The following is a 27,060-nucleotide window of genomic DNA, read 5'->3' as shown; positions in this document are numbered from 1 at the left end:
ATTTCTAAGAGTATGTCCTACCTTGCCTTTCTTTTTTCTTTCCTTCTTTCCTTCTCTCTTTCTTTACTTCTTTCTCTCCCTCCTTCCCTCCCTCCCTCCTTCCCTTCCTTTTGAGCTTTTTTATTTTTAAAATTAGTATTTTCAATCAACAAATCAATTGTATCCATTTGTGTGATACAATGTGATGTTTTGATATATATATGTAATGTAGAATGATTAAATCAAGTTCTTTTTAAATGATGCTAACCATTGCTATCAGTCATGATTTTGTGTGAACATAAATATAACATACATACATATATATATATATATATATATATATATAAATCTGTTATGACCAATGGAATCTAAATGAATACACAAATTTCAATAAGCATTAAAGAGTTAATTATTAATTTTCTGTTCTTCATATATTTTGAAAAGACTTCACTAACAATATTTGCATAGCTGGAATTGTCACAAACAAGGGACTTCTTTTAAATATTTGTCCAGCAAGGAGGCGTGCAAAGCCTTTCCTCCAAGCTGAAGCAGCCGGGCTTTAGAGTACGTGTGCGTGTGTGTACGCACGCGTGAGTGGGGTGGGGAGGGGAGCACTTTTCCCAGTGGAAAAGCATATTCCAGTCTTCACTGTATTGATAGGTCTCTAGATAAGGCATTGATTTTGAAGTTTCAGCTCACAGAAAGCTTATTTTAAGAAGTCAGGGTTTAAAAAATGCTTGAGAGATGCTAATCTGAATGGAGGTCACTCTGTAAAAGGTAGCCTCTGCTGCCACTACGTGACACTCAGGAGCGCCAGTACCCATTCGAGGAGTCCGTTTCCACCTGAGTTGGGCTCCCCGGGGCAGGTGGGCGCGAAAGTGTTGCAGCCCCCAGTCCATGTCACGTCTGCCAAATCCCGGCTGAAATCCTGTGCGTCCCGGTGACCCCAGAAGGGTTAGCAAATCGATCAGGCACAGAGGAGGCGGCAGCAGGGACTCCGGGCGAGGCTCCGATCAGGATCTCAAAGTCCAGGGTCGCGATGAAGGGTGCCACCGCGCCGTCCAGGCCTCCGCAGGGGCGGACCGGGACGCAGAGATGGGAGCGGGCGGGTACGCGAGCCGAGTTCCAGCTGGAGAGTGGGTGTGACAGAAACCGTTGCCAAAGTGGGGGCAGCCTCCCGCAGGAGGTATTTCTACACGCCTGTGGGTGAAGACCGCGTGGCTCCCCAGGCTGGTGGTGCTGGTGGGGCGGTCTGGTCTTTCGGGGTGGCCTCGGAGCTCCCCGATGGGGAAGAACAGGAGCGCTGGCAGGACTCGCCTCAAAGGAGTTTCCTCCCACCCGCCACCCAACATGGTGAAGCAGTGTGCCCCTCAGTGTCCCAGTGTCCTGTAACTTTTCCACACTCTCTTAACATCCTTTAACCCACTGGGCAAAGGTACTTTGGGGCTATCTTTCTTTCTTCTCCTCCCTCCTTTTCTCCCTTAACTCAGGTTTTGCATACAGTAAAATATGCTTTAATGATTTTAAAATCTTTTTAACATCCAAGGACTTAGGTGAAGTAATTCACTTATAACCTATCAAAGAGATGTATGTATTAGCCATAATGTGTATAATCCATATCCAGAATCTATATAAATTTAAGATTTATATAAAAATAAATTGGAAGAAAATATGGAATATTTAGAAGATATCTGGGTGGGGGGGTCTGCTGAGCTTTAAGGCAAAGGAAGAAATTGGAGAGCAAAAGACTGATAGGTATAGTTTACATTTATAGCATTACCAGGATTTTAATGAGAACATCACTATGTATATCTGTATGTTAACTCCATAGAGAGACATTTGGGAGGTCATTAATTTCAGTCATTTTGAAGACATGGGATTGGGGAAATTTATTTTACTTCCTTGGTATTATATGTATTACTGAAATCTTTTTGACAAGGAAAAATACATATATTTTTACAGAAATAATTAGAGTGTTTGTCTAGCTTTCAGGAAGCGTGGATTCCATCCCTAGCACTGCAACAAATAAAAAATGAAGACAATGTGTTAAGAGAAAGTAGATAAATATGACAAAGGATTTCCATCTTTATAAAAAGCTCTTTCAGGTTGAGAAGAAACTTTAAGATTCACCCTAGGTAAATGCTATGGGTAACAACTTCACTCAGAAGGAAAGCCAGATGAAATATTTGGGAAAAAAGTTCAACTCCTTCAGAAAGGAAAAGTAAATCAATAAAAGATACTACTTCTCCTGTCATTAAGATTTTAGTGAGACTACTGCTGATAGGAGGATTGTGAGATGAGTACTTTTATACAAGGCAATAGAAATCTTCATTGGTACAACTTCTCTGAAAAGCTGTTTGGCCATATCGATCAAGAACGTCTAATGTTGTAGTTCTTCTGTAATTCTTGCCCAGGAAATGAAGTGAAATTTAGATAAAGGTTAATTCACAAAGATATCCAACACATTGTTATTTAGTTGCAACAATTGGAAACAACTGAAATTCCTAAGAGTAAGGAAATGCTATCTATTTACTTTGATGATAGTCCTGTACATGCCACTAAAAACCTAGGAGACACCACAAAGCCCCTGACACAATGATGAAAGAATGAAAAAGCAGCACTTAAAATTGTGTTTATGGGATTTGAAAAATTCAAATAGAAAAAAGACTGGAAGAAAACATACCACAATGAGAATAGTTGTTGGATTATGAGTCTTTTAGTTGTAAATTTTTCTCTGCTTTGAAATTCTTTACAATTTTAAGTTCAAAATGTGTTGGATTTTTATCCAGTACAGACCTGTTCTAGGTGTTGGGAACAATATTACTCCTACGTATAAAACAATAAAAGGATGCAGAGGGAAGGTGTGGTGTAGATGACAAGCAATTTCTCTTCATCCTGAAGAAACTTTCAATAAATTCCTACATGTACTTTCATTAAAACAACAGCAACAAAACGGGAAGTTTCCTGTTTTCATTCTATTGACGCTGATACATGAGCTAACTACAAATTGTGCTAAGTAACAAAGTAATAGGTGTCAGGAGGGATGATGAGTTGCAGACCCTTGATCAAGGGGAGGCTGTGAAGATTACTCTGGGGGTGAGAGCTGGAGAATTAGAAAGAAGGATGAGTGCTGCAACAAAGGGAACAACAGAATACTGGCAAGGTGAGAAAGAGGTATGTTAGAGCTATGAAAAGAAGGCCCCCTGGTTTGGAGGGTGGAATTAGAAGAGATGAGTTTCAAAAAGAGGGAAGAGCTCAAACTCAGCCTCTTAGGTTATAATAATAATTGTGAATTTGCTTATTTTAAGTGTATCTGGAATCGATTGAGCATTGTTAGTCTCCTAAACAAACCACAGTAAGTATTAAAATCCCAAGATTGAGGGAACAGATTGATGAGGAAATATTTAGGCTGCCTGTGTAAGAAAATGACCTCTCAAAAGAAGTAAAAAGTGTGTGAAAGGGTAGCAGAAGAAATGCGCCCTGTGATTAAGAAAGCTCTTTTCTTTGACTTGAGGCTTTCAGATGGGAGACCCCCAAGTAGAGTAGTCTCAATTTGGTCATGGAGACTCCAGGTAGTCTTTGTCCTCCCTAAGGAAACAAGGATTTAGATTTCTCTGCACGGTGCCCCCAAAGCAGCCATCACATATCTGCCACCTCTGCCAGCCCGTTGCCTACTAATACCTGACTTTTATCAGGTATGAAGGAAAAGTCTGTCATCTTCCCATCTAAGAGTTCTGCATTCCCATCTGTTATTTTAAGAGAATCCACACAAATAATTATGTCACCAGCCAGTTGATTAGGTGATACCTCTTAACGGTTGATTTGTATTTGCAGCGTACTGTAGGAACTGAATGTCTGATGTTATTAATAGTCATTTTGGATAAGCATTTGAAAAGGGAACCTTTCTGTTAATTACTGTGCTAAAAAGCAAAAATGTCTCAGTGATAATTTTACTCTGTGAATTCTACTAAAAACTTTATGACATTGTGCCATTATTCTTATCCTTTCCGTATTTAGTTACAATGTGAGGCCATAAGTAAATAAATAACATTCTAGCCAGATTTAAATTCTTATTTTTGTCATCCACTTAAGTGCTACTTGGAAATGTTTCTTACTTCTACATAATAGAACGTAGAGTACTCAGACAGCTAAAGTGTGGTACTCTTTTGAGTCATTTTGGTCTTGCGTACTGTCTCTGTGGTGGTGTAAATACTGTGATTAAAGGATTGGACCACAGTCTCTGGATGTCCAGCTTAATTCACAGAAGCTATTTGTAGGCTCCCATCATTTCTCCTTCTCTCCCTGAAAATTCATGATATTGGAAAGAACGTTAGATTCTCCTATGATATATAAATGTTAGAAAAGATAAATGATCTTTAATATTGACTAGAGAAGTTTTGCTGTATTAAAACCCAAAAAGATTATCTCACTTATTAGTGTGTAAATTTGAGGGAACAAATCTATTCTCTGTGAGAACTCATATTTCCAGCCCAACCTCTCTTCTTGTCTATCACAGATAAGGTAACACTCAAGTTACTTATATTGAGAATTATACACAAGCTCAGAACAGCAAAGCACAATAAAACTGGAAGGGTCTTTGGAAATTTCAAGATTTGGGGATATTGAGAAACTCAGCAAAAGTCTTAGGTAGGTTGTGTTATTGTTGAGCTGAAATCGTTGGTTTCATTGAATTCTGCCTTTTGACTAAAGAAATTTGAAGTGATTAGTACTACAATTCAAATAGCACTCTACTCTTCCCAAATCGAGCTGGAAGTTAAAGCGGTACTCTTGGATCGAGTCCCTCCTGAAAGGTGGTTTTATTCCCTCTGAACTATATGGACAATATCTTCTTGAACAAGGGGCATAACTCCCACTTTGCAGAAAGGAATGATTTTCTTTTGTGCTGGGTATATTCTTAGACTTTTGGGGTTCTGAATTTTCTTGAATGGAGCCTAGAAAATAGAATTTCTATAAGCTGAATCTATTGAAAGCCCACTTGGCCAAAAATGTTGCGTCTTTATTGCCCATGTTTTAATAATGCTACTTATTTTCTCCATTCTGTTTTCTCTTTCCGCCAAGAAAGGCAAAGCTGGTCATGGTGGCACGTGTCTGTAGTACTGGCACTCGGGAGGCTGAGGCAGGAGGGTCTCCTGAGCACGGGGCATTGAGACAGATTAGGGCAACACGGTGAGCTCTCATCTCAAAAAGGAAAAGCAAATGCTTTGCTGTGAAATGTCTGGTTTTCCTTTAGGTTCATGAGTGCTAATTGTCCTGGCTTTTTTCCTTTTCATGTTCAGCACAGTGATGAGCTTGAATGACTCCCTTTGTTAACTCAGAAGCTGCAAGTGATGAAAAGGTTATATATGCAGTAGATTTGATCTGACACACTTTTACAAATTAAAAAAAATATCATGTTTCATAGCCTGGTTTAAAATTAGAGAAATTGAATAAAGTCTAAACTAATCTGGAAAAGAGGAAATGCTATGTATCAGATGTTTACACTGATCCTTGGCCAATAGATATTTTAGCACATAGGCTCAAAATATAGGAAACAGGTAATGAGAAACCAACTTAGTGAAAATAGTATCTAGTTTGTGCCAAGAAAATATTTGACTTTTAAAAATGCATATTAGATAAATTTGGTTCTTTTTTGTAGTCTAATGGTCTTTACACTTCTGTACACCAGGGTGTGCTGGTCCTCTCATGTGAATATGGATGAAAATGTATTTCCTGGTTGATTAGGAATGTGCGTGTCCTTTGGTGGATGTGGGAAACAGATGTCTTGTGGGTAACAGATGTCTTGGCTTTTACAGACTAATTGGCAAAGAGGGAGAAAAAGGGAGATAATTAAAGGGGTGGGAGGAGACACAAGAAAAGTGCAGTCTTCCTTGTGGGGAAAAACCTAATAGACCTCCTTATTATGGGTAATTGCCTCTTTCTTCAACCTCATTTGCTATCCCTTTTCATATGACTCAAGTACATTGTAACGACAAAGTGTAAGATAAAGAATCATAAGGCAGGACTACTGTCTGCTAACAGCTAGGTTTATCCTGTCATGGAATATTCTAGTATAATTAACTCAATTAACATCAGATTTTAAAAAAATCGTAGGAAAGCATAAGTCTAAACACTAATGGCAACTTACATTTTAATTGGCAGCACAAAGTTTCTGTGTTGAGTATAGTTGTTATAATATAGTTTAATTATATGCCAAATGTGACTGTGTGGTGGACTGGGGAGAAATGAAAAATGAGAGACTAAATATGTCATGTGTCACTTATACATTGCAGGTCCTGTTGAGTTTACAGCTTGTTCTTTGTTAGTGTGATGGTGACTACCAGTTGACCTGGAATAAATGGGAGCATTTGGCAGATGTTTGGATCCATTATCATTAACAAACCCTCAGTTTTGTCAGTGTTTTCCATCATGCAAGATATAATGTATGGTGTCATTTTCTGTCTTAACTCTATCACCTTGGTCTGTATTATTCTGGTTGGTACCTTTTACTTTCAACTGAAGGAAATTTTTATAGCCTGTTAAACATTCAGGGAATATTCACATTCATTATTCCTTGATAAGAAATACTATGTAATCATCTTTAGAAGGAGCCAGTAGCACTTAGAAGAGGAAGTATGAGAGTAGGTAGTTAGAAGTCTACTTAATATAGAATTCAGATAAGGTGAAACATGAGATTATTTATTTTAGATTCAAGGCATGTGATAGTGACTTTTATTTGACCACCTGTCTTGCTAGAAAACAGGTAGGTAGCATTTGTTTAAAAATGTCAACTGTGTTTTACGTTCTATTGAAACAACACAGATCAAAATCTGAATGGTTGATTATTATTTGCTAATTACTTTCTGCTATGTTAGAAATACATTTTATTCACAATTGCTAAAAACTAGTTGGGAATGGCACCTTTGATGAGATAGAAACAATATTGCTTATGCAGTCTAGAAACTGTTACATTAAGTCAATTACTTGATCTTTTTGAGCCTCATTTCGTGTCTATAAAATGGAGATAGTGACAACCAACTCCCACAGTTGCACTGGGAGTTATATATGCCATGATGAATGCACATGAAACTAACATGTTTAATTCTTAAGTGTGATATGGTTGTCTTCACTCAGTGGGTCCATATTCTTTAGTTGGTTGCTCTGATTTCCTGGCTAAATTTCTCTTGGAAATAGAAAATTCAAGGAGACTCTGATGAGCATAGTGACAAATGATTTGAGGTTGCATATCAGAAGGGTTACTCTTCTTCCCACTTTCAGACTCTTAAATATGGGGGGTGAAGAATAGCTACAGAGAGGAAAGTTTCTTAAATTGTTGAATTTTTTCATATTTAAGTGACAGATTTCTGTAAGTTGTAAATTTAGTCATAAAATGTTGCATATGAAACTTCAAGATTTCTAGACTCACTGTCCCTGCCCTGGTTCATTTCCTATTTTCAGAAAGACTCCATAAAATTAAATATTTTCTCCAAGTTAATCAGCAAGTGAGTGGCACAACAATGGCTAGAACCCTCCTTCTTTCCTGTATTCTTTGTCTGGATTATCATCAGAAACCATCTTGCTGTGATAGTTTTTAAAATGTCAACTGTGTTTTAAGTTTCTTAAAATCATATAGATCTAAATCTCAATTATCAATTAGCTACCATTTACTTTATAGTACTATGGCTTGAACCCAGGGTTTTGTATATACTGAGCAAGTACTCTACCATTTGAGCTATGTCACTGGGTCTTTCCTGTTTGTTTTTGAGACAAGGTCTCACTAACTTTTTTCTGGGCTGACCTCAAACTCACCAAACTCCAGTCTCTGCCTCCCAAGTAGCAAGGATTACAGACCAACATGCCTGGCTTAATTACTAATTTCTTTCTGCTGTATTACAATTATATTTTATTCACAGTTACTAGGAACTAGTGTGGTGGTAGAGAAGGATCGAGCCTGGACCATCAAAAGAATAAAGGTCATTGAATTCACACTTGGGATGGCAGGGAGACATACATTCCTTTGTTTTATCTTTTAAATGGTTTCTGTACCCGAGTTCATTCAGCTATTCCTTTATGGATTACAATTGCCTTTTGGTTGTTTGTGTAGGACAACCAGCTTTACCCTGTCCAGTAGTAGGAGAGATAGCAACTAATGTTTATATAATACTTTTTATGTGCCATTGTGTCATTGATCTAAAGATTTTTCAAAGATTAACCCATTTATTCTCCACAATGTCACTATGAGAAGGTATATTATCATCACACTTATTACCTTTCATTAAGGAAATGCAGGCACAAAGGGACCAAGTAATCCCTAAAATTACAAGGCTTAGTATAACCAGGATTTGAATGCCTTTGTCAGATTGGAATTGGAAATGCTAGAGAGATCCCACTGTCAGAAGACACCCAAATTCATGGACACTCACTGTATGTGTTCTTTTATACAAGCAAAGTGCCTTAATACATTTTCTAAATTGTTAGGTTTTATACATCTAGTTTTATGGAATCTCAGTCAATCTAGAATATGTGGTTCTATTGTAGCACATAACTATTGATGAAAGAATATATTTACTCATGTTGGTCAATTCTACAATAACAAAGGAGCAAGCTATTATAGTTGGAAACAAAACATTTTATTTTAAGATTATGTTTTCCTTAGGACATTTTAATGAAAATACGTAAATTCTACCATTATAGGAATATTTTTATGTCAAGAAAAATTCTCAAGAGAAGTTATCTGATTAATACGTAATTTGTTCTTTCATACATATATAATATGTATACATATAGTAATATTACCCATTTTGTTACCATATTAATATTTGAAACTGAGTAAAAGTGATCATTTTTATACCATATATTTTATAAGTATAAAATCAACTCTAATTGGAGTGATTAGCAATCTAAAGACATTGATTTTATTAACAAATAATTATGTGGTAAAAATTTGAACATTCAGATAATTGTGGAGGCAGTTACAATTTAACAAAAAGTTCACTAACATCATAAAACAAAAATTTATTTAGAATTATACTACTTAGAAAGAATATATTTAAATAAAATTTGAATAAGTTACTCACAATCTCAGACGCTTCATACTGACAAATACTTTACATCAAAACAGAGAACTGCTGAACCACTTTGAACATGTGAGTTTGTGTGTGTGTGTGTGTGTGTGTGTGTGTGTGTAATAAATGGGGAATGTTGAAGTGACATGAAGAAGCAAACAGATTAATTTAGCAAAGTCTAAATTTTGAAAGATTTATTGTTATATTAAATTCTATTATTGATGTACTTTGCTTTATGGAATAGATGTGTGCATTAGAGAAAATTGCCTCAAGGTCATGGTCTATGTTCAAATACCTCTAAGATGTATAACTTAGTGAAGAGGGGAAGTATAATGGTTCATCAATGCCTTAAAAGTACCATAACAATAACAATAATGTTAAAATGTCAGAGAATATAAAAATGAAGAGTCCCAATTATTTTTAGAGCTATAAATTTCTATGGTTAGTTTTGTGTTTAGCACACTCACTTAAAAGTCTAAAGGAAAAAGAGGAAATGAACAGAATTACTCCAGTTTATTTTGTTACAGCTATGGTAACCACACTAATGTTCTACAAGTAATGCTGGACAGCTCCCTGTGGCAGCATTTCATAGGAGTTATTAATTTTAAAATAAACTAATGGAGGTTATGAAGGACTTAAAGCATAGGTGAGGAAAATGTATGAAAATATAGTAGCAACTGAATAAATTCATAAAAATACTAACAATAGTAAACGACAATTAGGCAGCCTATTTAGTGAAATACAAGACTGGGAGGGTGCATTATCAATAATTGGTCTTCCTGAATTTCCATTAAGGTTGAGTTTCCATTCTCAACTTCTGTGGAATAACTGTGCATATCTTTTGCATTTTAAAGCTTTTTGCCTTACTCTTTCCAGGATTGAAGTGTGTGTGTCTTTTGTGTGACTCCTCAAACTTTACCTGCCAAACAGAAGGAGCATGTTGGGCCTCTGTCATGCTAACCAACGGCAAGGAGCAGGTGATCAAATCCTGTGTATCTCTTCCAGAATTAAATGCTCAAGTCTTTTGCCATAGTTCCAACAATGTAACCAAAACTGAATGCTGCTTCACAGATTTTTGCAACAACATAACACTGCACCTTCCAACAGGTAAGGGATTTATCCTTGTTCATTCCAAATTTAATTTTATTCTTGTGAAACTTTAAACATGGCAGAAATCAAACTGTTTTGTGTTTCTTTGAATAAGAAAATCTGTTTTTATAGTTTTCTTTTTTTGGACTGGTAAAATTCTCTAGTCTAGCTGAGGTTGATTATTTTAAAATATTGCACATCACTGTCAAAGTATGGACAATATCATCACAATTTAGAAGAAGTTTGTTCACATGAATAATATTTTTGATGTGATTAATAGACCTAAAGTAAAATGTAAACTTTCATTGATTCTTTTAGAGGAAACAAATTGATATGTATAGCAAGAAAAAAAGAAAAAGGCAAAAAGGAAACAAATGGGCAAAAACCTACTCTAAGTGACAAAAGATGGATCATCAGTCTAGCCCTGGTGGATGTGGGGAGTGACTGAGAACATTTTTCAGTGATGGAAATGCAGTGGTTACATGGTCATACGTATGTGTCAACCACCATCTAAAATGTACATTTAAAACATGTATTTTATTATATTGAAATTGTAACTCACTAAAATTGATTTTTAAAGAAAAAAGACTGGTTCCTGTCTGAATTTGAGAATAGAATATAGGATTCTCAGTACTTAAGCAGAGTTTATAACTGGGCTAGAAAGGACATACATTCCACCTGCACAAGGTACCTTTAATTTACCCAACTGTACCTTGTCTTCCAAAGCTTTTGCTATAGTCAAAGGTGTTGTCTCATACCCATGCGTAGTGACAGAGTATGATCTTCTGGATAGTTTGTTATTGAGAAGACATATTAAAGAGGCCACTGCCACAGCTAATGAGAAGACCCCACCCCCCTCATCACCTTAATTTTTGTATTTGGTTAGGGGTAAGAGTAACATCAAATTTAAGTAAACTTCATTTTAGGGTGTGTCTGATTTACAGATAAACCAGTAGGAAAACATCCATATGGATACCAGATAACCACCAAGTCAAGGAAGTCTATGGAATATGAGACAGAGAGAGTAAGTGTGATCTAAAAAACCAAGACTGCAAGTAGCTTTAGGGGATGAAATTGGTCAAGTATAACTTTTGAAGTTGCAATATGTAAGATAATACCATAGAATAGTGCTTCCTAAGGAGTGAGATGAGTACCAGTGGTACTCATGAAAAGGTTTTAAGAGATTTTTAGATGAATTAGAGTGTTAAACAAACACAATATTGGATTTGATCAGTGTACATTGTATGTGGTGTTGAAATATCATGCTCTACTAATATGTATAATTAATACATGTTACTCAAACAGTTTTCAACATTAAAGAAAACAAAAATATTACATAACATTGAATTACATATTAATTACATAATAATTTCTTCTCTAATTCTCTTAGTTTTTCTATTTTTGCACCAAGATATCTCATTTCTTGGTAGTATGTTCTTAACATTTTGTTCTCTCTCTTTTAAGCAGAGAAAAAAACAAAATACCTAACTGAAATGCAGTAACATCATTTAAAAAATTTGTTGTTTATTTACAGAGTTATCTTCTATTTATAGCAATAAAATTGGTTTTAAATTTGTGGTAGTGACACTAAGTTTCTGTATAAGATAAATGATTTTCGGTTAAAAAGTCAGTTTATAAAAAACACTACAGTGTTTTGCTGATATGGTGATAGCAGTACACTAGTTAATGTCTGATCTGTTTTCTATCACTGTGGATTAGATTTTCCCTTAGAATTGTATACGAAAGGAATCATTATAGAGTATATTTCTGGAGGGATTGTCTTCTTTCACTCAACATGATGTTATTGAGATTCACTCATGTTGTTGAGTGTATTAGTAGTTTACTTTTTATTGCTCAGTATTATTCTATTATGTGGATATCTATAATTCTTAAAACATATTTCTCTGTTGATGGATATTCAAGTTTGTTATTAACAAACTTATTGTAAACATTCATATACAAGTTCTTTGGAAGATATTTCCAGAGAAGAAAACTTTTATTTTATTTTGTTTACTTGCAGAGCTAGGGATTGAATCCATGGTCTTGTGCATGCTAAGCAAGCACTCTACTACTTAGCTACATTCCCATTCCTTTATACAGGACTATTGAAAATTGGGTTACATTTTTTCTTATGATTGAGTTGTAAGAGTTCTTCGATATTTTGATACTAATTCATGACTAAATGTATACATTGTAATTGTTTTTTCTTTTCTGTGAATTGCCGTTTTTTTCTTGAAGGTGTCTTCCATAGAACCAGAGATTAAACATTTGATAAAAATTATCATTGTTATTATTATTTGCTCACTTATTTCATCTCCTAAGAAATCTGCATTTACCCAAAGTTTACACATGTTTTCACATAGAAGTTTTATCATTTCAGTTTTTACTTTTAAGCATGTGCTCAGTTCCAATTGGTATAAAATAGTACACAACATATAGTAGTGAGGTAAAGGTGGAGTTTTTTTTTTCTTTCCCCTAATGGACATGAGGTTGTTCCAGTATCAGTTGTTAATAAAGTCTTTCTTTCCCTTGTTGAGTCACTTTGGCACTTTGGTTGAAAATAAAGTGACCAAATATACGTGAGTGTATCTCTGGCCTCTTTATGCCATTCATTTGTTCTATATGTCTTAGGCCACTGTTGAACTGTGCTGATAATTGCTGTTTAATAGTAAATATTGGAATTAGGTTGTGTGACCCCTCCAACTTTGCTCTTTTGAAAAATTGATTTGATATTATAAGTCATTTTCATTTAAAATTTAGAATCAGCTTGATTATTTCTACCAAACACACGATGAGAATTTGATTAGATTGAGTTGAGTGTATAGATTAATTTGGAGAGAATAGTTAACAATATCAATCTACGAACATAGTGTGTTTTCCATTTATTTGGTTCTTCTTCAGTTACTCTTAATGGTGTTTTGTAGTTATCAGACAACAGGTCATATAAATATTTCATTGAAGTTGTTCTCTGGTGGATGCTATTGTGAATGCTATTTTTAGCATCTCATTTTCTAAATGTTGATTTATACTATGTGAAAAAAATCAATTTTGTATATTGACCTTATAGCCTGAAAGATTGGGAACATAACTTACATTAGTTCTAGCAGTTTTTAAAAGCAGATTCTTTGGAATTTTCTGCATATATAGTTATATACAAATATAGGCATTAAAACCCCTCTCCGTTCTGATATGTCTGCATTTTGTTTCTCTTTCTTGGCTTTTGGCACTGCTCAATCTCCAATATCATGGAGGGATGGTGACAGTGAAGTTTCTTGTCTTTTTTTTGGTCTTCGAAAAGATTGTCTATGACCATTATGATGGTGTTACCTCTAAGTTGTAGATGCCTGTTACAAATTGAGGGACTTTTGTTTTATTTCTAATTTGCTGAAAGGTTTTTAAAAAAATCTTGAATGGATATTAAAATTTTTCAAGCATTTTCATGACTTGCTTGAGGTTATCCTATGATGTGTCTTTAAGTCTGATGATTTGATGAATTACATTGTTTTAAACTTTGCCTCTATTAGGGAATGCATGTGTTGTCTACAAATGCTTTATGGCATTTCTTTGAATTCAAACATTTTATTTAAACTAAGAATTTGTTTCTTTTCTTGACATGATATAGTAAATGGACACTGAGTTGAAAAGGAGCATATATAGTACACACCATCACCTAGTGTAACATGTTTGTCTCTGAGGCAACTCTGGGTGGTGCTGACCTGTAGATGGAACAACAGCCGTTTGGAGAAGGGTTGGGGACCTCCAGGCTGAGCATGTGCACAGTCAGTGCCAGCAACTCCACCTTTTCTGAACCATCAATGACTGTGATTGGTGTTCCCTGCTCTGCTTAGTAAGAGTCTGTCAATTCAAATGTGGTCATGCATAAATGAAAATGAGAAAATCTCTCTGAGGTCGATAGTGTGCCATTTCTGTAGTGCTTGGTACTCAGCATCCTGTTCATGCCCAAACAGTTGAAGGAAAGGTCAGGAGCTGACAAGAAGAGGTTGGATAAAATTGGGAACTTCCCTTTATGGTTCCAGATGAAAGCATGTGAATCCTTTCCTCACTAACACTTTCATCCATCACCCCAGATGGTGGAGCCATTTCTAGATAGCTGGTTTGATGTAACTGAAGTAACTTAGTTTCAGCATGCTTCAGGGGCCCTCTTTTGTTCTTAGATCCTGTTTATAATGATTGGGCTCTTGCTTTGTTTCTTTGTGACAAAATTTCTACCTTGACTATAGCTCCTACCTCCTCTGCCCCACCCCTTCCCTACTAGTAGCTCAGTGAGTGGAGAATTGCTGGCGTTTATTCTTGCCCCCCTGAAAAGCCTTTTAATGTTTAATGCTGATTCCTAAAACCTTAGTGACTTTCATACAGGTTTCTTTTGTGGCACACAGAAAGAAATTAATTTTACATAATTTCCACATCCTCTCATGTACAAACAACTTGAACAACAGTTTTACAAAATATATTCACCCTTAAAATGTGCAGGCACTTGGTGATAAAAATGCTGGTTAGATCCCACTAATAGGTTTTTTCACAGTTTAAGAAACACTACTTTAGTATTTAAAATGTAAAATTTTTAGGTGGAGCAAGAACATTTATTATTTTAATTCTCTGATATAAAAAACTATTTAAAATTTTAGTTACCATTTTAATTTCCTTTTAAATGGCCTTTAAACCCTTCTTATGTATTCATTTTAAATACTAAAATTAATTAGATTTAAGTCAAATTAATTTAGATCGTTGTGAGTATAATGAGTTAATTTAAAATTTTAATTTGGGTCACATTGAAGTCAATCATTTGCCCTTAAAATTACCTTTTTGTTTCACACTGCACATGGTTTTAATTTTTAGGAGTTAATTTTTTTTCTTTTTTTTTTTTTTTGGTGGCAGTGGGGTTTGAACTCAGGGCCTTACACTTGCTAGGCAGAAGCTCATACTGCTTGAACCACTCTGCTAGCCTCCTTCCCTTCTTTTTTTCTTTTGTGATATTTTGTGGGGTTTTTTGTTTGTTTGTTTTCCAAGATAGAGTCTTATGAACTATTTTCCCAGGGCTGGCTTCGAATTGAAATCTTCTTGATCTCTGCCTCCTGTGTAGTTAGGATTATGACTGGCACCTGGCTAGGAGTTAATTATTTATTTGATGGAAGTAATTTTATATTTTGGTAGAAATATATTGTTAGAAAACTTGCCCTGTTTCCTAAAATTTATTAAAGTATATCTTTGATATCATCAGAGAAATATTTCAAATTTAACTGGTTATCACAAATACTCAGAATTTTTTTAAAAAAATCATTTATTTGAATAGTTTTTCAAGTTCATATCTTTACAAACAACATGTTATTATTTCCACAAAAAGTATGGTATTGCATATTTTAAAGTTAAATATAGACTATGCAAATCAGTTAAACAAGAGAAACTTACATGTGTTTTATGGAGCTTACCCTTTCCTTTTTTTAAAATTTCTTTTATTCGTATGTGCATACAATATTTGAGTCATTTCTCCCCCCTTCCCCCAGCCTCCTCCTTTTTTCCCATCCCCTCCCTCTCTCCCAAATCCCCTTGCTACCAGGCAGAAACTATTTTGCCCTTATCTCTAATTTTGTTGAAGAGAGAGTATAAGCAATAATAGGAAGGACAAAGGGTTTTTGCTAGTTGAGATAAGGATAGCTATACAGGGAGTTTACTCATATTGCTTTCCTGTACATGTATGTTACATTCTAAATTAGTTCTTCTTGAACTAACCTTTTCTCTAGATCCTGGTCCCCTTCTTCTATTGGCCTCTGTCACTTTAAAGTTTCTGCATTAGTTCCTTTGCATTGAGGACATCAAATGCTATCTTGTTTTTTTTTTTTTTTTTGAGGTTTCTTGCCTATCCTCATACCTCCCTTGTGTGTTCTTGCCTCACCATGTGATCAAAGTCCAATCCCCTTGTTGTGTTTGCCCTTGATCTAACGTCCGCATATGAGGGAGAACATATGATTTTTGGTCTTCTGGGCCAGGCTAACCTCACTCAGGATGATGTTCTCCAGTTCCATCCATTTACCTGCAAATGATAAGATTTCATTCTTCTTCATGGCTGAGTAGTATTCCATTGTGTATAAATACCACATTTTTTTAATGCATTCATCGATAGTGGGGCATCTTGGCTGTTTCCATAACTTGGCTATTGTGAATAGTGCTGCAATAAACATGGGTGTGCAGGTGCCTCTGGAGTAACCTGTGTCACATTCCTTTGGGTATATCCCCAAGAGTGTTATTGCTGGATCATATGGCAGATCTATGTTTAGCTTTTTAAGAAGCCTCCAAATTTTTTTCCAGAGTGGTTGTACTAGTTTGCACTACCACCATCAGTGTATTATAAGGGTTCCTTTTCCCCCACATCCTTGCCAACACCTGTTGGTGGTGTTTCTAATGATGGCTATTCTAACAGGGGTGAGGTGGAATCTTAGTGTGGTTTTAATTTGCATTTCCTTTATTGCTAGAGATGGTGAGCATTTTTTCATGTGTTTTTTGGCCATTTGAATTTCTTCTTTTGAGAAAGTTGTGTTTAGTTCACTTGCCCATTTCTTTATTGGTTCATTAATTTTGGGAGCGTTTAGTTTTTTGAGTTCTCTATATATTCTGGTTATCAGTTCTTTATCTGATGTGTAGCTGGCAAATATTTTCTCCCACTCTGTGGGTGGTCTCTTCAGTTTAGAGACCATTTCTTTTGTTGAGCAGAGAGCTTACCCTTTCTAATTTCACCTTCCTGTTTATTTTAAAGCAGATAAGAAAACAATCTTCAATTTCAGAAATATTTGCCCTCCTTTCTGAGGCTACGTTTCTTTCTCTGACCTGGTGTCTTGATGTAGTCTTGCCAGGCTTTTTCACAACATGAACAGGATTGTCTACTCTGTTTCCTCTGAAATGAACAGAAGCTATTTTTTGGTTAGAAAATTTCATCTTCAGATATATCCTCAACCCTTCAAGAATATTCCCTTCTCAGAAAGAAAATGGTTATTTGTACAAGTCAGTGTGCAGCAAGGGGAAATTAGGTAGGCTAAACAAATAAATGACAGGTGAAAACATTCTCTACTCAATGGAAGATCGTTTGTGCACTTGTCCCTTCCATGGGTTGTGTCAGCCCTGTTATCCAGTCCCCTGAATTGTTCTCACAGGTCCTTTACTAATTTGGTATAAACTGGGTCTTCTGTCTCTATCCTCTATGTCTCTCAAACACTTTTTTCCCAATTTCCTAATTTTTGAATCCTTGGTAATTTCAGTAGCTACAGCTTCTGTGGGTTGAATTCTGCTGATTTTGATTTTGTGGACTCATAGTCTTCATAGCTTTCTTCTTTGTTTGTTTTGTGATTTTTTTTTTTTTTAACTACAAGATCATGTTTTTAGTGCCCTTATTTGGAGGAAACTTTCTTATCCTTTATTTAAAATTTGTTCCTTCAAAGAAGAATTGGATTTTTTTTTGGCCTGGTATTTGGGGTATCAATCCAAATCCATTCAGTAATTTGATTAGATCTTTTGGGACAATATAAAGGGTGAATTCTGACTGTAAACCTACCTTTGAGGATACACATTTGTGGTGAGGAGAGAAGGAATGTTTTTCTGCTTGACACAGGGACATATACACCCTGTCTCTCTCTCTCTGTGGCACATTGTATTTGTTTTCTTTTGTCTTTAAGGTAACACTATTCATAGTACAGATCTCTGATTGGACTTTTTATTGTTTCAGGAACCATGTTTTATCCTCTGATTTTGTAAAGTAAGCCCTTGGCCACCGAGACCTGGCAGACACCTCCAGTATAAATGGCATCTCCACTGCTCAGATGCTTTTCTGGATTTTCACTGTGTTTTGCCTGCTGAGCAATTCATTTATTTTTCTACAAGCTAAATTGTAAAATAGAAAAAAAAAATTTCATTTATATTTTATTTAGCATTTTCATGTATACAGTACCAAGAAGGGTTTTTTGTGGACATCTAAAGTGTAACTTGGCACAAATGGAAATTCTAGGATGGTTTATTTTTGAAATGATACTGGCATAATTATCTATCCATCTGGAAGAAAACAGGGCTGTACCACAGTGTCATACATACACAAAAATAAATTGCAGCCTGATTAAACATCTAATTGTGACATATAAAACAATTTAAATGTCAGAGGAAAATTTAGAAAAAAGATTTCTATGACTTTATAGTATAGAAGCTGTTCTTAAATAAGACAGGAAACTCAGTTGCTATAAAAGGATAAGTCAGATATAATTGACTGAAAGAAAACTAAAATAAAAATGAATGATAAAGAAGAACATAAATAAAACTAAGAGATAAATTAAATATTGGGTAGAAATATTTGGAGCATATGACTGGAAAAAAGTAATTATTTAAATGATGAGTTTGAGTGTGTCTGTGTGTGAGTGTGTGTGTCAAGAGGGTTATGGGAGAGGTGGGTGCTAAGTGAAAAAACAAGTAAAATTTTACAGAAGAGAAAATCCAAAATGTTCAAGTATTAAAGATGTTCAACATCACTAGCAGATGGAGAGATGTAAATTAAAATAACCACAGAGCATTTTTCACCCATAAGAGTGGCAAAAGTTAAAAAGAGTGACATATCAGTCAGAATGCTTTCAAATAAGAGTATCAGAAAATTAGGTAATACTGTACTAGTACATTACAATAATAAATGAATTCACTGACTAATATGACAAGAAATTTGAAATGGGTCTGGTTCTGTAGTTTGTTAATAAAGACACTAATGTTACCAGCGTGCTTTCAGATTTCTTGTTTGTCGGTCCATGAACTTTTATTTCTGACATTATTATTTAACTTTCTGATACTTTTTTTATCTCTTGTGGCTCTGCCTTTACTAATGAGGCAAGTGTTGGATTTTGTTTTTAGGGAGCTCAATTTTCACGGGAGACAATAGTCAAGAAACAAGTTTGTCTAAGTTAAGTAGTTTGATAGAAACCCATTTATGTTTAGCTGAGAAACAAAGATCTGATTCCTTATTGTAAGTTTAAACCAGATATATAAGTATATCTGTACATCTTCTTCTAACCCAAGGTAGAAGATTTGGGCTTATTACTAAGCATAGCAAAAACAAAACAAAACAAAACCCAATAATAAAAAATCAAGCAATAACTTGCTTCTGATACCCCATGAACACAAACTGGCAATCATGCAGACTTTAGAATTGAGTTTTTACTGATTGAGTTCTACCAGACTCTCCAGATAAAAACTCTCTTTAAGGCAGCCTTTTAGTGACCCCAGCTGACTGCCAGAAGAAAGTGTAAATTCTCTTTGGAGAAAAGCACTCTAATACTGGGCCTCAATGAGACACGACAACCATGCTTTCAGGGATTTCATCAGTACACGCTGCAGAGTAATCACAGATTAACCCAGCATACAGGCCTGCAAGACAACATGAGTAGGAACCAGCGGAAAAAAGCACTCACCAGAAGCAAATGATCGTTTCATATATGAGGCTCATCAGACAAAAATATTCTAAGTTTAAGGGAACAAAAGACAAGCTTGAAAATATATTTCGAGATTAGGAAGTCACAAAAAAGTGAGTAGCAGATGTGAACAGAGACAGAAGAAAACTCTTTAACATTAAAACACAATCACTGAAATTAAAACTGACAGAATAGGTTTAACAATTGGAGAGAGAGTTAGAGATCTGAATACAGTTTAGAGGAGATATTTTATGTGTAGTTTGTAGATACTGCATAATGGAAAACAAGAGAAGAGGTGGCAAGTAAAGGAAAATGTAGGGAGGTTTTAGCATGTGCTTTTATATAATGGTACAAAAAAGAGGAGAAAAAAATATTGTGTAAAAGTGGCCTCTGCAGAGATAATAGCTGAGGATTTCCCAGAATTGATGAAGAATACCAGTCCACAAATCTCATTAAGTCAGTGAATATTAACAGGGCAATTGCAAAGAAATCCAACCCTTGATGCATTATTGCATAACTATAGAATACTAAAGCAAAGGGAAATCCTAAAAGTTTACAGGGAGATAACCTAGGTTAAATTCAAGAGAGTTGCAGTAGGACTGACATCGTCTTCTTAATAGTCAAAAGTAAAATGTGAAAAACTGGATTTATATTTTCAATAACCTGGAAAAAATTACTGTCAGCACGTGTTCCATAGCTAGTAAATTTATCTTTAAAACATAAAGGAAAGGAGAGGAAATTTTCAAAGCCAATGCTTTGAAAATATAGGAGTTTGCCATTAACAGATGTTTGGATACAGGAACTTCTGAAGAATGTAGATCAGGCATAAAGAAAGTAATACCAAAGTTCTGACATGCGAGGAGGAATAAAGAAAAGAAAAAGAAATTCAAATTTATGTGTGCTTAAGAACACAGTGTTAAGTTTATTTAAAAAAATGATCAAACATGATAAAATTAGTTTTTTCTAAAAAGGCAAAGAAATAATTATTCTTCAAATCAGGACAATGGTTGCCTTAGGGGAAGGGATAAGCCGGTGATCATGTGAAGGTATTTTAGAGCAGGGGTGGGGGAAGGGAATTTATCATTATCTCTTACATTCTACTTTATTGTTGTATGCAGTTTTCTGTATATTCATTACATTTCACAAAAAAAGAACAAAATGTTAAGTTTTCAACTTACGCTTGTATACAGGTAAATCTATGGGAAGTCCCACTTTCTATTAACATCTGGACTCAGCATTGGAAAGAGCTGACAACGCAGGACATTTCTTAACTCTTTCTTATAAATTCATACGCAATGAAAATCAAAGGAATCTAAGATTAAAATGACTACCAATGTTTCAAAGACATCTGGTTTTTTAAAAACACCTATTTAGTAGAATGTAGATTTTTATCTGTCCACCTAATAGAAAATATGCTACACACTGAGTTCTGGGTAACAAGGTGAGTGTCAGTGTTTTGGAAAATGTCATCAAGATAGAGCTGTATGTTTTTATGCCATCCTTCTTCATTCTGCCCTGATGTACAAGTTAGAGTTCTAGCATCTGACTTGGGCCATGAGGTTGCTGCAGAGAGGAGCCTGCAAACTTCTTGGAGCCACCCTGCTAACATTAAACTTCATCTTCAAATTTCTTTTCCATAGGAGGGAATAGGAAACTTCTATTTGGTATCCTCTGTTATTTGTAGTTAAATTTAATTCTAGTTAACATAGAGACAGCAGAACAACTCATCCAGAGTTCTGCCTGACTATGGGCTGTATTTGGCTCACAGCTTTCATTTTCAATTGTCAGTTTCTAGAAAAGAAAAAAAAAATGTAGGGAGAGAAATGACCCAAACATTGTATGCACGTATGAATAAAAAACAATGTCTTTGTTTATAGAGTTAAAAAATAAGAATCTGATTGTATCTAAATATTTGTGTTGACACTACCAGATTTGTTTGCTGAAATGGTAACCCTTAATATAATGGTATTAGGAGGAGGAGCCTTTGGGGAAGCAACTAAGTCATGAGAATGGACTCATATTAAATGGAGTTAGTGCCTTTACAAAAAAACACTAAATGCATGGGGGAAGAAGGGAAAGGCCTGAGGTGCCCCTTCCACTTTGTCCTTGAAGAAGGACGTTTTGAAAAGGTATCACTTGTGAGCCAGAAGCAGGCCCTTACTCAGCCATACAGAATTTGCTGAGGCCTTGACCTTGGACATCCCAGCTTCCCAGACTGTTTGGATTAAGTCTTTGCTGTTTATAAGCTATTCAGTTTATGGTATTTGTTACAGAAGCCAGAATGGACCAAGATAAAGTTTTAATATAAAAATTCAGATTCCTGGTTTCTCTTCAAAAATCAAAAGATTTGGCCTTCCTAATTCTCCCTCTTAAGCCAATAACTGAAGCTGAATCATTATTCAGCCATATTTTTAAAGGGTTTTCCCACTCACTTCACTCATTTATGATGTATGAAGCTTATGCCTACTGTTCTAGAGTTCCCATTATCACTAGTGTAATATGTTTTCTATTTTAACATGCTTGAGCTGTTCTTTCTAACACAATTTTATATCATTCTTTTCTTCTTAAAAATGTACATCTTTTTACTATGTGAAGGAACCACATTTTGTTCCTTGAGTCATTTATGACTGGCTTTGCATTTGGTTTATTTCTGGTGACACTAGGTAAAATTAGAAATATACCTAGAGAAATGACTGTCACATCAAATAGCATCAAGATCACTCTAAAATTGTCCACAAAAATTCACCCAGCAAGCTGGTTATTATAGGGTTAATTTTGATAAGAATTTCAATTCAGTTCATGCTTACCCTGATTACAATATGGAAATAAACTATTCAACAAAAGCCTTCGAGTACCAGGCATCTTTGTTCCTATTTTGGTACCAAAACATACAGTATTTGAAACAGCAAAGTGTAGTAATAATTTCTGATTTTTCTTTCCAGATTTCAATAATACTAAGATCTTCATTAATTTAAATAATTACTTTCAATAAAGTGAATACAGACATGACATTAAAATTTAGGTTTTTGTTAACTTTAGTACAATTCTCACCTTCCTGTTCTGTTCTCCATTGTGTGAAGGGGAAAAGAAAGATTATTTAAATCAATTGTGTTAGGTGTACAGTGCATATCGATTAGATGCTTGTACATGTCTGCATTATACTTTCATTTAAACCAAATGAAAGGCTTGCAGTTGAAGAAAGATGAACTGCCAAAACAATCAAATTTATCAAAAATCAATCATTTTAAAGGTTGCTATACTTTTAAAAATTGCAGTTTCAGGAAGTAAGTGTTATTCTTTTTGGAGTACAAGTCTTGTTATCTTTATTTCTTTAAAAATGTCCATATTTTAAAAAACTTTCTGTGGTTTCTGCTTGAGACACAAGTTTACTGCTGTAGTCAGGAGAAGGTGCCATGTGTATGCTGGGAAATACTCCCGGGACCCCTGGTGGAATTCTTCTTTAATCACATGAACAAATCCGTTTATAGCTCATTCTCGGAGGATCCAGTGCACACCTGACAGGTGTGCCAGACGTGCTTTTTTTCCTCCTCCACAAAGTGAAAGGTGCTATAATTTTTATTTTTTTGGAAGGTGTCCTGAAATCTAAGTACAGAAAGAAGTCAAACTTGTGTCTTAAAAGTTTAATATTGGAAGCATTCCTTGTCTTCAGAAACAAGTACACTGATTTAAGTAATGAAATTTTGTTCATAAGGACATAATGGGAAATTAAAAGGAAAATTTATAAAATTTATAAAATTTTATAAATTGGGGCTTCAACATTAAGTAAGGCTCTACTCTCTTCATCTTGCAAAACCATTATGTTTTTACTCACATGTGTTTAGGGTGATTATTTTATGCAGGACATTGAACCAGGTCAAAATGTGATTATCCCCCATCAATCTGTTCCAAGTGAACAAGCTGCTTTGTGGAATATATTAGCTGTGGGAGAAGATATGCTAGCAGAGGCTTTAGGACAGAGAAGTTTGACTTTCCCCTTGTCATCAATATTTTAAGTACCTTCTCTGGACAAGGCTCTTTGGTAGGAGCTGAAGAGAGAGGTATGAGATATGAGTGCTGCTTCCAAGGGACTTTCATTTTTATCATATAAAAGCTTGATTAAAGGGGAAAACCCCCCTAAAATACTCAGTGAATAATTGTGATCTCACTTCTTTACAAACATGTATCATTGGAGAATAAGTGTTTTGATGATAGAGGTGAAAAAACTATCATTTTTACTGCCCTGAAATTAAGGAAAACAAACCATGGAACTTATTTGAATTCTCCTTCTGGTGTTTTATTAATCTCACCTCTGCTTGAATGAAATTTCCTCATATCCTTCATATCAATGATTAATTCTTCAATCCAATGTTCCTTTTCCCTTAGGATATAAAAACCATTATTATTCTTAAATTCAGATGCTAACAGGTAAAAGATTTGCAGCCTTTTTGGTGTTCCTCACATATTCCCAGAAAACCAACAGCACAAGGTGAAACTGTCTAGACAATCTCTTTCCATGTGTGATGGTCTCTACCTGCTGTAAAGTTGTGAAATCTGCCAGATGAGGTTAGCATATGCAAATAGCCATTTATGGATTGAGCACCAAACAATGGGATGCAATGAAATGATCTGTCAATAGCTCATGTGATTCAGTTAGAAGGTAGAAATAATTGTCGTCCTATTCTTGCCCCTGCCATGGTGTGGTAAAATCTCTAGATGAGAACATCTCCTTCCCTTGTGCAGTATATGAGGTTCATGTTGACCATGGCACTTTTTACATGGTTGTCATCACTGTGTGCAGAAGGAAGACCATTGGCTGCCACCTACAGTGGGCTTATTGGAGGGAAGTACACTGTTAACTTCCTGATGGCACTGTGAAGAAGTAGTAGGCTACATGAGGGAGGTGGGAGAGCTGGGGAGAGCTGGGGCATGGCTATCTGCCTGCAGTCAGAGTGTCAGATAGACAAAACCAGCATTTATAACTGAGCTCCTTAGCCCCTTCTACTTCACATTCCAGCCAGTGTGCATTTTCTTTTATGCTGGACATAGTCATTATGAACTGAATATCTCATCATGATTTTTTTTATTCCTGCTTTCCCCCATTCTTACGAAAAGTTTTTCCATATTTTTACTTGTGGAGTTGCTTTGGAATTGGTCTCTAGATGGATCATGTATTACTTAGTAGTTCCTAAATTCTACAATGATGTGGACTGTGCCATGCTTCTCTAGCATTCCCCCAGTGTTGTTCTCAGTAAATTGTGTACAAAGCAATCCATTTGGATCTAGTCTTTGACTCAATTCAGGAAAGCTAAAAGAAACCAATTAAGGACCAGGTATTGGCTCATGCCTGTAATCCCAGCTACTTGGGAGGCAGAGGTAGGAGGATCAGGGTCTAAGGCCAGCCAGGAAAAAGTACAAGACCACATCTGAAAAACAAACTAAAGCAAAAAAGGGTGGGAGGCATGGCTCACATGATTGAGTGCTTATCTTGGGTTTTGGTCGTACTGGGTTTGAACTCGAGACCTCATGCTTGCTAGGCAATTAAAAATGTGTTTTCATTATTACACTTAAGAATGCTTTGAAGGGGCAGGTTGAGGGAGGTTTATCATGAAGATTTGAGAGATTTCTCACTGCTTAGCAAGCCACTGTGCTTTTGACAAAAGAAATCATTCTTTTAAAGCTAATTAATGCAGTAGCTCTCAATCTCTTTTGTTTCAGCTATAAAATAACTTCATTTTTTCTCCCCTCAGAAACATGCAAACAAAACAAAGCCTCTTTAATTAAAGTCATAGAACTGTGCCATAGAAGCTTTATATAGGGAATGTAAATGGACAGAACATTGCCGTGTCATTCAGTTGACCATGGTGGCATTTCTTCCAGGTGCCAAGATTGGAAGAGACCCATTGGAAAACATCTTTACCAATAATTATTTTTGCTTGATTATTACTTGAAAACATTTCAAAGTCACTATCTGAAAAAAAGATATGTTCCATTTTAAAGGGTAGAATGGGGTAAGAAGGCAGTTGAAGGGTTGATATTTATACATTCATGAATTGGACCTTACAAAATGGTGTCTTTTCACCTGGGAAGAGCTTTTCATAAAATGAGGAGTGGTTTTAATAGAAGACTAGTCTGGGTTTCTTTAGGGGTGTTTGAGGCCCTTTTAATTTTCTGTAGCTTCTTGCTTCATAAAAGCACAAACCTTGAAAACTTGCAAAATTGCACATTGGATAAAAATCTCTGCTTTCTTCGCCATAATTTGTTTTAAAATAGCCTGCTAGTCAGTACATATCTCTTTGGTCCCTCTAGCTTCAAAGAGTTTCTGTTCATTGCTTCACTGTAATCTCTTAGCTTTCCAGCAGTTGAATGTCATTCGAATGTGGTAGGTAAATGTGTCTGTAACAAGTTGAATGTAATTAGTTGTATTATACCTAGATATTTTCAAGTCAACGGTCAATATGAATTATTTGAAGCAATGATCATGTACACACTTCCACTGAATTCTAAGCCATCTCCCTTATTGCATATGTTAAGGAAATGTAAATTTATTAAGGTGAAGGCCATGCAAATCTCACAAACATCATGGGTTTTTTTTGTACTTTTGATAAAAAAAGACAAAAAGAGTAAACAAGTGAGGATCCATGACCATGTAGTGTCATTTTTACATTTCATCTTGATGAATTTGCCTCCCTAAGGCAAGAAATAGGAAGTGGTGAGGGGTAGTAGGAGTGGTGAGGGATAGTGGGAGTAGTGAGCTGTCCTGGGAGAAGCTGATGCAACTCCACCAGCTCCTCATTTCATGTGGACAGTAGCTACCACCAGTGGCTTCCACCACCACCATTTTCACCCAGGTCTCTAGGAAGAATTGCAAAATTCACAGCGATAAATGAATTTTTTTCCCCTTCCCTATCCTCCTTCTCTCTACTTTGCTAATGCAGTCAATCCTCCATGTCTGTGAGTTCTGCATCCACAGATTCAGTCAACTGCAGATTGAAAATATTCAGGAAAAAGTTATGCAGATAATGACACATGCAGACTTTTCTCTGTCATGATTCCCTAAAACAATATGGCAGTTACAATGCATTTACATTGCATTAGGTATTGTAAGTAACCCTAGATGAGTTGAGGTGCATGGGGAGGTTGTGCATAGATTTTGTACACATCATGCTATTTTTTGCATTTGTGAATTTTGAATCACTCCCCACAAATATCAAAGGACAACTGTACTTCTTTTCCTTGCATTTTTCCAGTTTAATGCATTCTGGAGCTTATATAAATAGGGGAGAAATTTGTGAGCTAGGCTCTCACACAACTGAACTAGTGCTTTTCCCTCATCTTTTTCATCCTCTTCTATTTAATTTGCATGGGACTGAAATAACTAGAATTAGCAATGCAGGGCTTTCCAGACCTCATCCTTTCATGGAATTGCTTTTCCCATGGGGAATGCATCTCAAATCCCCTGAATTAGAAATTGTTAAATGTTA

The 27,060-nt window shown here is 35.6% G+C and overlaps 1 protein-coding gene across 4 annotated transcripts in view; it reads left to right on the top strand.

Moving 5' to 3' along the window:
* Window positions 1–27,060, top strand: part of Acvr1c (activin A receptor type 1C) — a 75,478-nt gene that overhangs the window by 20,804 nt on the left and 27,614 nt on the right. For all 4 annotated transcript variants that reach the window (XR_012447213.1, XM_074070827.1, XM_074070826.1 and 1 more), the window contains exon 2: window positions 9,918–10,148. Coding sequence is in view for 3 of the 4 variants with exons in the window: in XM_074070827.1 (XP_073926928.1) it covers window positions 9,918–10,148 (231 nt within the window). In the remaining variant the exon portion in view is untranslated. The remainder of the gene's footprint in view (window positions 1–9,917; window positions 10,149–27,060) is intronic.

The sequence above is a fragment of the Castor canadensis genome, chromosome 4, assembly GCF_047511655.1.
Source record: "Castor canadensis chromosome 4, mCasCan1.hap1v2, whole genome shotgun sequence".
Lineage (NCBI taxonomy): Eukaryota > Metazoa > Chordata > Mammalia > Rodentia > Castoridae > Castor > Castor canadensis.
Note: the sequence above shows the minus strand (reverse complement) of the source record. Positions and strands in the feature narration are given on the sequence as shown.